This window comes from Cyanistes caeruleus, unplaced genomic scaffold, assembly GCF_971803275.1.
Source record: "Cyanistes caeruleus unplaced genomic scaffold, bCyaCae1.hap1.1 HAP1_SCAFFOLD_107, whole genome shotgun sequence".
In the NCBI taxonomy this organism is placed as follows: domain Eukaryota; kingdom Metazoa; phylum Chordata; class Aves; order Passeriformes; family Paridae; genus Cyanistes; species Cyanistes caeruleus.
The window spans coordinates 221,203-235,513 of NW_028255908.1; the positions used below are offsets into that span (position 1 = coordinate 221,203).

The 14,311-nt window shown below is 52.3% G+C and overlaps 1 protein-coding gene across 1 annotated transcript; it reads left to right on the forward strand.

Annotated features, from left to right (window-relative positions):
• Window positions 1-129: 129 nt before the first annotated feature.
• On the forward strand, window positions 130-10,945 carry LOC147646220 (uncharacterized). The gene is made up of 2 exons (XM_086873752.1): window positions 130-251; window positions 8,682-10,945. Exon 2 carries the CDS (start codon window positions 8,800-8,802, stop codon window positions 9,691-9,693), a length of 894 nt encoding a protein of 297 aa, XP_086729878.1. The 5' UTR covers window positions 130-251; window positions 8,682-8,799; the 3' UTR covers window positions 9,694-10,945.
• The last annotated feature ends 3,366 nt before the right edge of the window (window positions 10,946-14,311 follow it).

Below are 14,311 nucleotides of genomic sequence, written 5' to 3' on the forward strand. Positions count from 1 at the left end.
CGCGAGGCCGTGCCGTGTGCAGAGCCCGCCGCTGGCTGCGATTGGCTGCTTCTGCCGTCACTCGTGGCTCTGGCGCGCGCTGATTGGGCAGAGCGGAGACAAGCCCGGCCCCGCTGGCGCCCTCAGGGCGGCCGTGGGGCAGGAGCGCCGCCATTGACCGGAGCGTCTGTGCGGGCCCGGCAGCGGCGGCAGCAGCGGCCGGAGCCCGGTGAGGCGGCGGCGGAGCTCGGAGGCGGCCCCGGCCATCGCAGGTGGGAGCCGCGCTCGGTTCTGCGGGGGCTCGGGGCTCGCTGCGGGCCCGGGAGGGGGCGGCAGGGGGCTGTGGCGGGTGGCTTGTGCCGGGTGGCTTGTGCCGTGGCCGGCCCGTGTTGGCCCTGGGCTGAGGGCGCTGCGGGAGCGGCTGCCCGCGGTCTCCTTGCCGCTGGGGCCTCGGCAGGAGGCGGTGGCGGAGCAGCGCTGGCTCGTCCCGCTTCGTGTCGGGAGGCCGGAGGTGGCTGCGCTGGGCCCGGGGCCGGGCGGGAAAATTCCCGGCGCCAGAGGTTTGTGTGGCCCAAGGAGCCAGAGGAGTGGTGTGCAAGTGACTTTATTGCTGCCCAAAGGGAGAGGCCATGTGGCATTTGCCGTGCGCTCTCTCCAGTTGTTGGAGGACGCGGCCTCGTTTTTGTCCTGATTTTCCCGGCCGCATGTCCCTGTCCCTTTGCCCAACACTGGCCGAGGTGCTTGGAAGGTTCAGCCTTCCCGATCCGCCTGCTGCATGTCCTTTTTGGATAACATCCTGTGAAAAACAAAGTTCACATAATTTTTATAAAATTAAAAGTTTAATAAAAAAACAATTAGGAGAAAAAAATAATGTGTACAGATCCGGCCGGGTGTCTCTGCATTCAGGCAAGAGAGCAGACCTTACTAACAAAGGATTGTCTCTTAAAAACAGAATCCTACTACATGTCCTTACATTCTTATACATATTCATACATTCTTCTTAGGATCTTTGGTGTTCTTCTGTTTAGTTTTCTCTTGCCCCCTTCTCAATGGATCAATCCTCTTGGCGCCATCGAGATTTACATTCCCTGATACCAGAAATGCAATAAATTCCTCCCCCCCACCCCGAGTTCTGGTCACTGCTGTCTTCATCTGGATAAGATAGTTTATAAAAGAAAAGAAGATCTCCAGCTATCTTTTTCAGTCTTTGGGTTACACAAACAAAAGTAGTTTTTGTTTTAATGCTATGTCCTAGCTTAACATACATGTATTATACCACTATTTCTAAGTTTCATTAATAACAGAAATAAAGAAGACTATATTATTACAGCTAAATTTTCTAATCTTATACATATAATATTCATTATAGTACTTGCGAAAAGCCAATAATATGATATGCGTTTATAACAACCCGATATTCCTGGCTCTGTGAAGTGTTTGTTCTTCTGGAAGTTCAGGAATGTATTGGGACTTGGTCTGAGCAGCAGTCCTTGTCAATTAGTAACATTTTCTGAAACTGGTGATTTCTCCCATTCCTTCCTTATGTGCAAGTCCCTGGCCCTATCTCCAAGCAGATTCACTCATTGCCTCTGTTTTTCCTTCCTGGTTCTTCTTTGTTTTTGGGATTGCTCTCAGTGCCCTCATTCTCTGTCCTTTTGTAGCCGTTTGTGGCTCAGGAGGCCTGGCTGCCACCTGCATCCCCTTGCTCAGCTGCTGAATGAGCTGCACTCAGCAAGGTGTGGTGCATGGTAAAAAGATGAGAGTTGCTGTAGCACATGAGAGGAGAAACAGCATTTGTTTAACCCATGGATTGTGAGGGAAGCACAAAACTCTGTCCCATTCCTATCCTTTCCACATTTGAACAAGTACATGAGCTGCTTTGCTATTTCCTTTTTTATCTGTTTCTGCACCTTTTCCTTGCTGATCTGTTTGCCATCAGCAGTTTGAATCATTTAACTTTTCCCAAACCTCTCCTTTTTCTGCTAAAAGGTAATCTGATCCCATCCCATGGTGAAATGTTGTGTTCCTCATCTGAGTGGATTGGTTGGGGGGAAGGTCAGGAGCTGGAGATGTGTGGTTGGTTATTATTTCAATGACATCCTGTAATCTAATAATGCTATTGAAATGAGAAATGGTTTCTCTGGTACCTGCTATGAATTCATCAGGGTTCCCAGGGTCTGGTCCATGGTGTTGCAGGATTTGTTCTGGTGGTCGTTCGTCTTTTCCCCATTTCTGGGTGCTCCCTCCAGCCAGGGCAGCATCAATTGTCAGCTTTTCTCTCATTAAATCATCACGTACTTGGATTCCAAACTGATTTCCCTGAACTTTTGGTAGCAAATAAACCCCAGTGGTCTGATACACCCTATATAACATAGACAGAGACAGCACATGTTGGAGTGGGGACAGGGATGATTCTCCCCCACTTGTTTTAGTGAAGTTTTCACAACATTCTCCATTTTCCTTTGCAGCTGAACCAATTTCTGCTGCAGAGTCAGATATCCTCACAATGGGCTGTGCCTTTATCTGTGCAAATTCCATCTGTGCAAGCAGGCAGAGCTTGGGCTGAGGGGCAAAGGGAATCAGCCCAATTCCTCCTGCAGGCAGGAAAGCCCTGGGCCATTGTGCAGGCTTTGTCCCATCAGTGTTCATTTGCATTTCTAAAGCTCCTCTCCTGGCTGCCTGGAACAAAGCTTCTCTTCCAGGGCAGACATCCCCTGACTCACATGTGGCCCCACACAGAATCTGCTATTTATTTTTTTAAACAATATTTTATTAACTCTTTATCTGTTAAAGCGCCAACTTTAAAGCTCTTCTAGTTTTCAAAGTGCAGCTTAAGGGTGAACATCGAAAAACTCATACCATCATTTTGTTATCACTAAGAGTCAAGTACAAATATAAAACAAAAATGAGAAAGCAATCAGGTGTTTTCTTTTTATTCTCCTAGGACTAAAAACTGATTCTCACAACATTGTCCCAAACAGAACCAACAATATAGAAGTAAAATAATTACAAAAAATTATTCTAACGGTGTAATCTTTTTTCTGAAACTGTAAAAGCAAAAACTCTTCAACAGTGTCTTTAGAGAAATAAGGTGTTACTTGATTCTGGCCAGAATGTGCAACAGGAATAATTTCATGCACACTTAGGCTGGGTGTGCAGAGAAAATCTTTCCATGACACATGAGTTTGACTAGATTTTCCTAAATTTATACATTCTGACCCCATAGAAATCCATTGGTTTAATGTTCATTGGTTTGAAGGTGTGGAGTTGTTAGGATTTGGTTTCCTGTTGCACCTGGATTTCTGTGCCTGTGATGGGAATTAGGTGGGCACTCCTGGATTTCCTGCTCAGCCTTTTCCAGACCAGGTGTCTCCAGCTGTGCCTTGGGCAGTGTCTGGGGTAGGTGTTGGTTGATGTTAGCTGATGGAATCTTTTGGGCTATTCCCAGTCTGTTGAGATGTAAATTTCATCTCTGCTGAGTGGTGGAAAAGAAATATTAAAATTCCTTTAAAAGAAAGATTAAAATTCCTTTCCCCAAGGCAAAGGCAAACCAACTCCCTTCAGAGAAATAGGATTTGAAGCCATTTTCAAGTTGGTCTATTTTCCCATATTCTAATCCCAGGCAGGGCAGAGTGTGAGTGTCATTGAGAGGCAGAGTGGAATTGTCCCGGTGCCTTCCCCAGCAGCTGTGGCGAGGGCAGGCACAGAAAGGCCTGAAGGTGCAAGAGTGAGAGCAAGGATTGTCCCGCAGTGGCTGGAGATGGCAAAGGAGGGTGGCCAGGCCGAGGATTTGAGCAGAGGATCTGTGGGCAGGCGCAGGGGCTTCCCCCGCTGGGGAGCCCTGGCTACTGCTGCGTTGCCTTCAGTGCAGGCTCAGGGGTGGCCTGTTTAATATTCCCTTGCAATTCAGATTTCTGAGTCGGGAAGAGCCATGGCTGGGGCATCAATCATTTTATTTTTTTCATTTTGTTAAATTTTGTTCTCTTTCTTATGTCTATAAAATTGAGACTATCTGGGGCTAAAGAAGTAATAGAATGCTCAGGCCAGAATAAAGAATCCTCAGTCCAGTTCCTGCAGTTCCCTAATTATCCTAAGAATTGTTCCAGCTCCATTTTTGTCCTGGGAAACATTATTTCTGAGATTCCCTGAACTCTCTCTGAATCAATACACCACAAACCCTGAGTCAAAAATTGTTTTAAATATTTAACCATTTTCTCTACCATTTGCCCTTTCTTTTTTTTCAGATACTGAAAGCTGCTTTTAGCCTGAAAATGAAGCCATTTCACAGAGGCTTCCTCTACCTCTTCTCCTTGTTTTTCTGACTGGATCAAGTCATCCACATCCTGCATTGAGCCAGTCCCTGGGGGTGAGGTCAATTCCTTTGATATTTCCTGCAAGGCTTGCCCCAATCAGGCCGGTGCTTCCGTGCATCCCTGCAGAAGGACCGTCCATGTCTTGAGCATTTTCCCTTCTACCTCTTGTTGCCAGCCCAAGGCAGAATTGTGTTTGCATCCTCTGGAAGTGGGCAGATCCCCAGAAAGCATCTTTTGCATCAAGTTGTGAATGGCAGCAGTGTGAGGAGGGCACCTGGTTGAGGCTGGTGTAAGGATCTGAGAGTGTGGGGTGCCTCGGTTTCATCATCTCATTTCTTCTTCTTGGGTCCTGCAGCATTCTGTGGATTCCTTTGGATTTCTTGTTTGGCAGGATAGGAGCATTCTAGGGAGCCATCCCTGGCTCCCCAAGCCGTGCCTTGAGCAGGACTCCCAGACAGGCTGTGAGCCCTTCCTTCCCTCCCTTGGAACAGGGGATTGCTTTTGGACACCTCTTGTCCTGGTTGCTTCAGGGAAATTTGGAGAGGCTCCATATCTAATTTTGCCAATTTCTCTGGGGCTGCCCACACTTGTGGGTTCACTTCAGCCGTGGCTCTGCCAGACATTTGACACAGAGATACAACAGAACCAGCCTCTGTATCACCTTTTGCAACATTAATTTGCATTCCCAATTTAGCCATCAAATCCGTTTCTAGTAAATTAGAATCACAATTGTGAGCAAATAAAAGCTCCAGCATTTCAAACCCATCCTCCACATCTGCTAATAGTGTCTCAATAAAACACACCCACTTATCTTTCCCACTTAGTGTCTTAATAATTTATATATTCCTTAGCACCTTTAGGTGTAAGATTCCAAGTGGATGGAGAGGCCCCTGTGTCCATCAGGAAAGGTCTCCTCTGGATCCAGAGCCACCCTGGATGTTCCCAAGGGCTGCAGTGTGGTGGGTCCCTGGTGGAATGGGAGCTGTGCCACCGCTAAGAATGCGTGTCCATCAAGGGCTGGACTTGCTGGTGCTGAGGGTGCTGCTGTCTGTGCTTGCAGTGTCCTTGTGCCCTGCAGCTGGAAGGCTGATTCCTTGCCAGGGGCTGTTTGGGTGGGCTGTGCCCTGGCCAGGAGGGCAATGCCTGTGCCAGGTGCTTGTGGCCGAGGGTGTCCCCTGGGTGCTGGGGCCCCCTTGGGCCCTGGGCTTGATCCCTCAGGGGCTGTAGGAAGTGTGCCATGGCCTTTGCCTTCAGCTTGGCCTTTTGCTCATCCCTTGCTGCATTCAGCTGCTGAGCCTTTGTGAGCAAGTGCTGCAGGGGCTTCTTCTGTCGCTGCTGCAGCCCCCTCGGTGCCTGTGGGTGCTCATCGTGTGGCAGCTGCTGAGCTTTCTGCAAAATCCTTCCTGTCTCCAGGGACCCACCAGGAAATGCTTAAAAGATCATGTGGATCCTTGCAGGTCTAATCGCCATTTGTGAGCTGTTCCTTCCTCGTGCTGGCTGTGCTGAGGCTCCCCTCCCCAGCCCGTATCCCAGAGCCGGTCCCTGTCCTGCCGCAGTGTCCAAAGGCGGCCCCCCCGGCGGGCAGGGCCGGCAGCTCCACGGGGCCGGGCAGCGGCCGGGGCGTCCCGCAGCCTCCTGGGGGCCGGGGGCCACTGCCGGCCCTGCCCGGGGGGTGCTGGGCTCAGGCGGCGCCCGGCGCTGAGCCCCGGCTGCCCCACAGCCCCGGCCCGGCCCCACAGCTCCCCACAGGCCCCCAGCCCGTGCTCCCGGTGCCGCAGCTCTGCGCCCGCTCCTGCCGCTCCCAGCTCAGAGAAACCCCCTGAAATCCTCACCTCCTTGTTTTCCTGTCCTGAAAACTGGGATACAAAGGATCTGAGTCAGCTGGCAAATTCTGAGGATAAGACCCTTCTGAAACACATCCCAATCCTCAGTATTTTTCTCTTCCTCTTCTTTTCCATCATCATTTTTCTTACCCCATGGATTCCTCCTGCTGCTTTTTGTCTAAAAAAAAAAGTCCCTGTTGTCTAAATGCCTTCTGGACTTCCCTTCTTGCCCCCCTGGGTGTCCATGTCCTTAATTCCCTCTGGGAGAATGTGCAAACGACCTCCACATGCTCCCAAGGGACCCTTGAGAGATATTTTGGGATCCTCATCCCTTTTGCTGGGACCCCATTGTGGCTTTCCCTTTTGTCCCCTCCCTGGGTGCCCTGCCATGTTCACTCCCCGAAGATGCCACTGTAGTCACTGCTGAGATTTTCAGTGCTCTCTCCCTGCCGACTCTTGAGAGCCGCCCTGATCCGTCACTCGTCTGTCTCCTGCTCACTCTCGGGTACCCAATCAATCCCCGGTGCCGCCGCCAGCCGAGGGAGCCGATCCCCCAAACTGGGTGAGGCCCCTTCAGCTGCACTCACTGCCCGCCGGCCCGGACGGTGGAAGGAATTGCGGAGGAGCCCCAAGGTGTGTGGAAAAATTGACATCCCCAGAGGTTTCTGTCCACAAGGAAGACAGAGGAGTCTTGTAACAGTAATTGTATTCATAAAAAAGGGTGTGCCCATGGGACATTTCCCATGGGGTCTTATTGTAGTAGCTAAAACACTCGCTCGAGGTGAGAGACTTCTCCAGGGTCAAGCTGTTCAAGTATAAGCGATTTATTATAAGAGTAAAAGGAGGGGAGACCCGTGTCCGCCACCAGCCTTGGCGTCCACGTGGTCTGGGGGAGGGGAGAGAGAACAGGTAGAGCAGGGAAGGTGAGGTTGGAAGGGAGAGGGAGGGAGTAAGAGAGCGAGGCTCCTGTTACAATCGATTATATGCTTTCCTATAGTGAATATTCTAATTCTTAGTAACCAATCACCATGAGACACACCCACTAAAGAATTTACATACAGCCTATGAGCTTCCCTATTTTAACATACAGTGTTGCATTTTACACTTCACAGAGCTTTACAAGTTCTATCCTCGTTTCTTTACCTCTGGACTTTCCTATCAACAGGACATTGGTTTGTCAGCAGGGATTCTCCTTCAACTGGCTAGGCTATTTTCCTTTGGTCATATAGTAACTCAGTATCTTATGATTCAAAGCAGGCTTTCATTTCTATCTCAATTCTAGGCCTCATACCTTCAGAATCTTTTGTTAAATAAACACATTCAGGTTTCCCTGCTTCATCCTCCCCAACAGGGTCTCTCCAGTTGTTGGCAGACACAGCCTCCTTTTCACCCTAATTTTCTTGGCCACATCTCCCTGTCCCTTTCCCTACTGGCTGAAGTCCTGGAGAGGTACAGACTTCCCAATGCACCTCCTACATACCCCCTTAATATGCACCCCACTTTTGTATAGCTAACGATATTGATGTCTGTGTTAAGTCTTTGTTGTTCTTCTGGAAGTTGATGAATTTAGCAGGACCTTGGCTGAGCAGCAGTCTGTGTCATCAATTAATAACATTTTGTGCAGCTGCTGGCTCCTCCTGTCACTTCCTTATGTCCACGTCCCTGGCCCTATGTGCAATGAGGTTGAGGGGATCAGTTTGTAAAGAGGCTTTGTTGTTGTTCCTTTGCTGGGGTTCCCCCGTTTTGGGGCCATCCCCCCTGGAGCAGGGTGTCCCCCCTTGGTGCAGGCGCAGGGCTCAGGCAGGGCTGAGCCAATCAGAGCGCGCGGCGCTGATGACTCATCAGTGTCCAGGCAGAGCCGCAGCTGCCAGCGTTCCCCAGCTGGAGCCCAGCTGCGCCCCTCCCCCCCGGGCCTTGGCGCCCCCCTGGAGGGGAATTTGGGGAGGTGGGAGGGGGGAGCGCCAAGGCCGGGCCCCCCCACACTGTGGTGGCGGGAGCGGCTGCAGTGGGGAGCGAGTGCGGGCGGAAGCGGCCGAGAGCCCAGCGCTGCCCCAGGCCGAGCTGGCCCAGCTCCATCCGTGCCCCTGCGGTGGGATGCTGTGGGACTGGGGGGGAAGAGGGAGGCGGCAGTGGGTGCTGGGCCTGGGGGAAGGAGGAGAAGGGAAGGAGAAGCAGGGCTGAAGAACAAAACGGTCGAAGGATTCACGTGGGAGGAGCAGGTGCAGGAGGAGGAGAAATTGTAGGAGGAAGAGGAGTGGGAGGAAGAGTAGGGCCACAGGAGGAGGTGGGAGAGAAGGAAGAGGAAGCAGGACAACGTTCCATTCTCCCTGTATGTGCAGTCCCAGGAGTGTTGCCCTGGAGGTGACTGGTGAGGGGATCCATGATTTTGATGGGGCTGAATCTTGGTGTTTCTGAACTTTTTTGGGCTAAATATTGGTGCTATGTTTTTTTGCCGGGGCTGAATATTTGTATTCTGGAGGGGGTTTTTCCTGAATTTGGTGTTTGGGTAGTTTTTCATCATTGTTTTGATGTTTGGGCTGAATCTTGGTGCTTTGCTTTGTTACAGACACAAGATGCCCAATGACTTTCTGAGATGAACTTGGGCATGGAGGAATCCCCAGCCCAAGGTGCTCTCCTCTCCTTTTCCTCCTAACCTGGAATTTTCCTTCCCAAACTGTGTCCAGATGGAAGAGGAGGAGAAAAAGCCCCAGAGATCCTGCATGAGGAGGGGCTGGAAACCCAGTCCAGGGAGCTGCGAGGAGGAAAGATCCCCCCAGTGCCAGGAACACGGCCAGAGATCCAGCCGGAGCTCAGAGCTGGGGGAGAAGCCCCACAAGTGCTTGGAATGTGGGAAGGGCTTCAGAAAGAGATCCCACCTGATCGAGCACCAGAGGATCCACACTGGGGAAAAGCCCTATGGGTGTGGGGAATGTGGGAAGAGCTTCAGCCAGAGCTCCAGCCTGAGGAATCACCAGAAGATCCACATGAGAGAACAACCCTATGAGTGTGGGAAATGTGGGAAGAGCTTCAGAGCTATCTTTGACCTGATGAGACACCAGGTGATCCACACAGGGGAACGGCCCTACACCTGCTTGGAATGTGGGAAGAGCTTTGGGTGGAGCTCCAGTCTGAGGGAGCACCGGCACATCCACACTGGGGAGAGGCCCTACAAGTGTCCTGAGTGTGGGAAGAGGTTTCGGACCAGCTCCAGTGTCCTCAAACATGAGCGGATTCACACAGACGAGAGGCCCTTCCGCTGCCCCGACTGCGGGAAGAGCTTCCAGCAAAACTCCACCCTCACCACCCACCGGCGCATCCACAGTGGGGAGAGGCCCTACGAGTGTCCCCAGTGTGGGAAGAGGTTTCAGACCAGCTCCCATGTCCTCGTACATGAGCGGATTCACACAGAGGAGAGGCCCTTCCGCTGCCCCGACTGCGGGAAGGGCTTCAAACGCAACTCCACCCTCACCACCCACCGGCGCATCCACAGTGGGGAGAGGCCCTACGAGTGTCCCCAGTGTGGGAAGAGCTTCTCACGGAGCTCTAATTTGTCCCGACACCAACGGAGGCACCAGTAAGGGAAGCCCTGCGAGTGCCCCGAGTGCGGGAAGAGCTTCGTGCGCTGCTCCAGCTCCATCCCCCATGGGAGGATGGGCGTTGGATGATCCCCAGTGACCCCCGTTGGGCAGAGCCCTGGTGATCCGTGGTCCTGGTGATGCGTGTTGGGAAGACACCTGGCTGGGAGGCTCCACATCTTCCTGGCTCCCTGTGGGCACCTGGATGAAAGCAGGAGAATGAAAATTCAACAGGATACAGAATGACAATGGGAATTGTTGACTTTCAATCCTTGGAACCTTTTGCCTCAGGAGCTGTGTGGGCAGAGAAAAGGGGGTGACACCGGGCTTGGGGGCCCAGAGGGGAGCACAAACGCTCTGGGTGAGGGAGACACGACCCCCAGAACCCTCCCTCACCTTCCTGCGCAGGCAGAAGCCGAGCCCCAGTGCCAAGAAGACGAAGCCCAACACTGAGACTCCAATCCCCATCAGCATCTTGCGTTGGGCAGCGTTTGATGGCATCCCTGGGGCATCTGCAGAGGTCAGGACCCCCAAAACCTCTCACAGACACCCCAAGCCCCTCCAAGGACCCTCCCAGTCTCCCCCAGCCCACCCAGGACCCTCTGAAACCTCCTTTGGAGTCACTAATTTTAAACAATTAAGAATTTTAGAAAAATTAGGGGTCTTGGCTAGAGATAGGCCTTGCTGGAACTAGTTGGAGTTAATGATTAAGTGAGAAGCAGGATTTGAGATAATGAATCTCGGACTTAGATAAAAAATTACTTTTCATTGTATGTTTGTTCAGCTGTGCTTATAATGAGAAAAGAGAAACTGATAAATGGGTTCAGGAAGATCACAGACCTTACATCTGGAAACCCATTTCAAAGTCACAAGGGAGGAAACTGGAGTTGTACCAAATGTCATTTGTAATGTCAACCATTGTAAAGGTAGAAAGGTGAGAGTGAGGAAGAGCGGTTTTCCTTCATCCCTTGATGAACCCTCCACACCAAAACGACCCCCTCCTCAAATTAGGGAGCCAACCATGCAGGCGTAATGGCAATAAAATCATTACCATGAATTCTAATCCGAAGTGGAACATGGGAGGTGCTAGCATTATGCATATGCATTAGTATTAATATGTATTAGTATTTTGGATATTTAAGACTTTTGTAAATAAATAGACACTGGAATCTTTTGTCAACTTGCAGTGCGTATTAAGGGGTGACTCCCACACTCGCCCAGTGCTGTGATTAAACATCCACTTTGTAACTTTAAACTGTTGGAGAGGTTTTTTGTCCACTAACAGATTGATGTTGATACTGGATCAATATCGCTATTTTGGTAAATCACTGCCAGTCTCTTCCCAGCCTCCCCAGGACCCAGCAGAGCCCCTCCTGTTCCTCTCAGGATCCCACAGCCCCCTCCCAATTTCCCCCCACTGCCCCAGGACCCCCAAACCCTCTCCCAGTCCCTTCCCAGCCCCACCAGGACTCATCAAGACTCCTCCCAGTCTCTTCCGGCACAACCAACCTCATCCCAATCCCTGCTTTCCAATGCCCAATCTCCTTCCAGCTCCTCCAGGCTCACTCAAATCCCTCCCAGTGACACCCAGCACCCCCAAACTCCCTCCCAGTGTCCACCCGCACCCCCAGAACCCCATCCCACCCTCCCCAACATCCTTCAAACCCCTTCCCAGCCATCCTAAGCACCTCAATCCCTTCCCCAGTTTAAACCAGTCTATCTCAAACTCCCTCCCAGTTCCTCCCAGCACAGCCCAATCCCCCTCTGCCCCCCCCAGTGCCTCCCCCGCTGCCCCCGGCGCTGTGGGGGCCGGGCCGTGCCCCAGTGCCGGCTCAGGGGGTGCTCCAGGCTGCCGTGCTCCACCTGGCAGCTGGAGCTGAGCCCGCATTGCCGGGGGCGGTTTCCAGCAGCACCAGGAGCTGCTGGCTCCAGCCCCCGCTGGGGAGCACGGCAGTGGCCAGCACGCGGCCCGAGAGCTGCTGCTGTCCCTGGGAGCAGCTCAGCTGGATGTGGGCAGGGGAGAAATCCATCAGGGAGCAGAGCAGGCGGCCGGGGCCGGGCTGGGAGCTGGAGGGCACCAGCGAGATGGACACGCTGGGGACACTGGGAGAGAGTGGAGAGGAGTGGTGTGGAAATGGGAGGGACTGGGAATGGACAGGGAGGGAGTGGGGTGGCACTGAAGAGATGACAGTGGATACTGGGACACTGGATGAGGGCATAGAGGTCTGGGAGTGAAGTGAGAATGAGCTAGGAATAGACTGGGTATGGCTAAAAAGGAGTGGGCGGGACTGTGGTGGCACTGGGCGGGACTGTGGTGGCACTGGGAGGGACTGTGGTGGCACTGGGCGGGACTGTGGTGGCACTGGGAGGGACTGGGAATGAAGCGCGCGGCACTGGGCGGCCGAGTCCAGCGCGGGGCTCTCGGCTCTGTGGATCTGCCCGGCAACTGATGAGTCATCAGAGAGACGCGCTCTGATTGGCTGAGGGGCGGCAGATCCATGGAGGGGCGAGATGGACAGGCGGGAACACTGGGAGTGACTGGGATGGACTGGGAGAGGCTGGGATGGACTGGGAGAGCCACGGGAGCCACTGGGAGGGACAAGGGACCCCGGGGATGGGCACACGGAAGCCTGAGGGCTCTGGGGTGATTCCCAGGGAGGTCTGGAGGGACAAGGCCGGGCCCCTCTCTGTGCCCCGCGAGCAGCGGCCCGGACAGAAAAGTTCAGGAGCGGGAGGAGGTGTTTCTCAAGATTGATTTTAATCCTCATTCTCCTGGTCTGATTTGCTCAGTCCTAAGGTCAGTTCATTTCCCCGTGTCGGGCTGTTGTGCCCCTGATGGTGATCCCTGAGTGACCTCTCCCTGCCCTTGTCCCGACCCACGAGGATTTGGATTTGTTTCAGTTCAGTGGAATTCATGATCTGGGGGGAGCTGGAGCAAAGCAGCTGGAAAGCACAGTGGGCTTGAGAGGGACTGAACCAGGGCAAGAGTTGGTGCTGCCTCGAGTGAGCTCTCACAGTGTGAACCTTCATGGGGTCTTTAAGGGAATTTTGTTGAAGTTTGACATTCTTTATTAAAAAGAATTATTCTTTTATTATTCTTTATTAAAAAGCAGAGTCACAAGTGGAGCTCTGCTTTCAGCTTGACATGAGGGGATGGAACGTGGGCACTGGGACTTCCATAACCTCAAGTTGTTCCTTGATGCTGGACACTTTAGCTTTGGCAACCTGAAGCCCTTCAGCAGCAATGTCTCTGCCACCCCCTGGTTTCTGGCTCAGACCCAGCTCGCAGCTTGGACAAGGTCTGGGCTTTGTCCTCTTGAGCTTCGGGAGCCTCCCGGGAAGCACCAGCCCTCCCCAGACCACCCTTGGTAGCACTTTTTCTTTTCTCTCTGCTGACGATTTTATCCCCAAAACTGCCGTGGGAACGTTGTATCCAAGCACATCCTCCAGCGCTGCACTTTCCTCCTGTGAATTCCCTGTGCAGGGAATGTGTCTGTGCTTTTCCCTGCTCTGTTCACTGACAAACAAACCTGAGCCCGTGGGACTGTCAGAGCTCCTTCATGCCATGAAATCAGGTTGTGTTTCTCATGGCATGTTCTGGAGGAGCTTTTCTTGGTGTGTCTTGTGCTGCTGGAAATGACACAAGAGCCAGGAGGGAACAGAAGCTGCTGCTGCCCCTTGGCTCAGGGCCAGGGAACCAAGTTGTGCTCCCGGGCAGTTGGGCCCTGCTGGAAGCAGAGCCGCGTTTCCCTTGAGCAGCTCAAGCTTGTGACAGCTCCAAACAGGAAACCTCAGCAGAAAACTCTTCCTCCAAACTCAGCTGCTTTCCCTCCTGCAGCTGTTTGGGAAGGAGCCTCAAAGCACAGACTCTGCTGGGAGCCATTGGTGCATTTCCTCCCTCCCGGCAGCAGCAGCTCCTGAGCCCTTCACGGGCTCCTGGCCCTTCGCAAACCCTTCAGCTCCCTTGGAACTCTCAGCAGTCACTAACATGTGCATTTCTTTCATATTTAAGCTGCATTTAAACTTCTCCTTTTCTCTCCTCTCTATCTTTTTAATCTCCTCTTTATCTCCTTTAATCCCGTCAGCACCAGTAGGATGGGGCTGGAGTCTTGGGGTGGGTGTGGGATGAACTGAGGATCCAGCAGAGAAGGGCAAGGCAGAGGGGAGAGGACTCAGCCAACCCTTCTCCTGCTCTCTCCTCCCCCAGGCTCCAGCTAAAGCAAGTCAGACTGGAAAGGATCCCACAGATGCTGTGTTCTCCTCCCTCTGAGCTTGGCTGGGGATCCTCAGCTTCAGCCTGGTGCAGTGGCTGAGATTCGCTAAATTGAGATTTTTGGCTAATGCACTAAATTGAAGAGGTTTATTATTACTTAATCACCTTTCACCTTTGCCAAGTTCTGCTGCACTGTGTCTGCTTTTCACCCAATACACTGCTAGCTCACCTACACACATGTGCTTCTTAGGATATTATTTAGATTCATAGCTTACTCTATAAAATCACACAATTACAGTTGAAATCTCTCCACCATCTCACTCAATGCAGTTTTTTATTTACTTATGGCATATTCTTACTTGCAGCTATAGGAACATAAGCTTATGAATTCTCGACTCAGCATCTGTG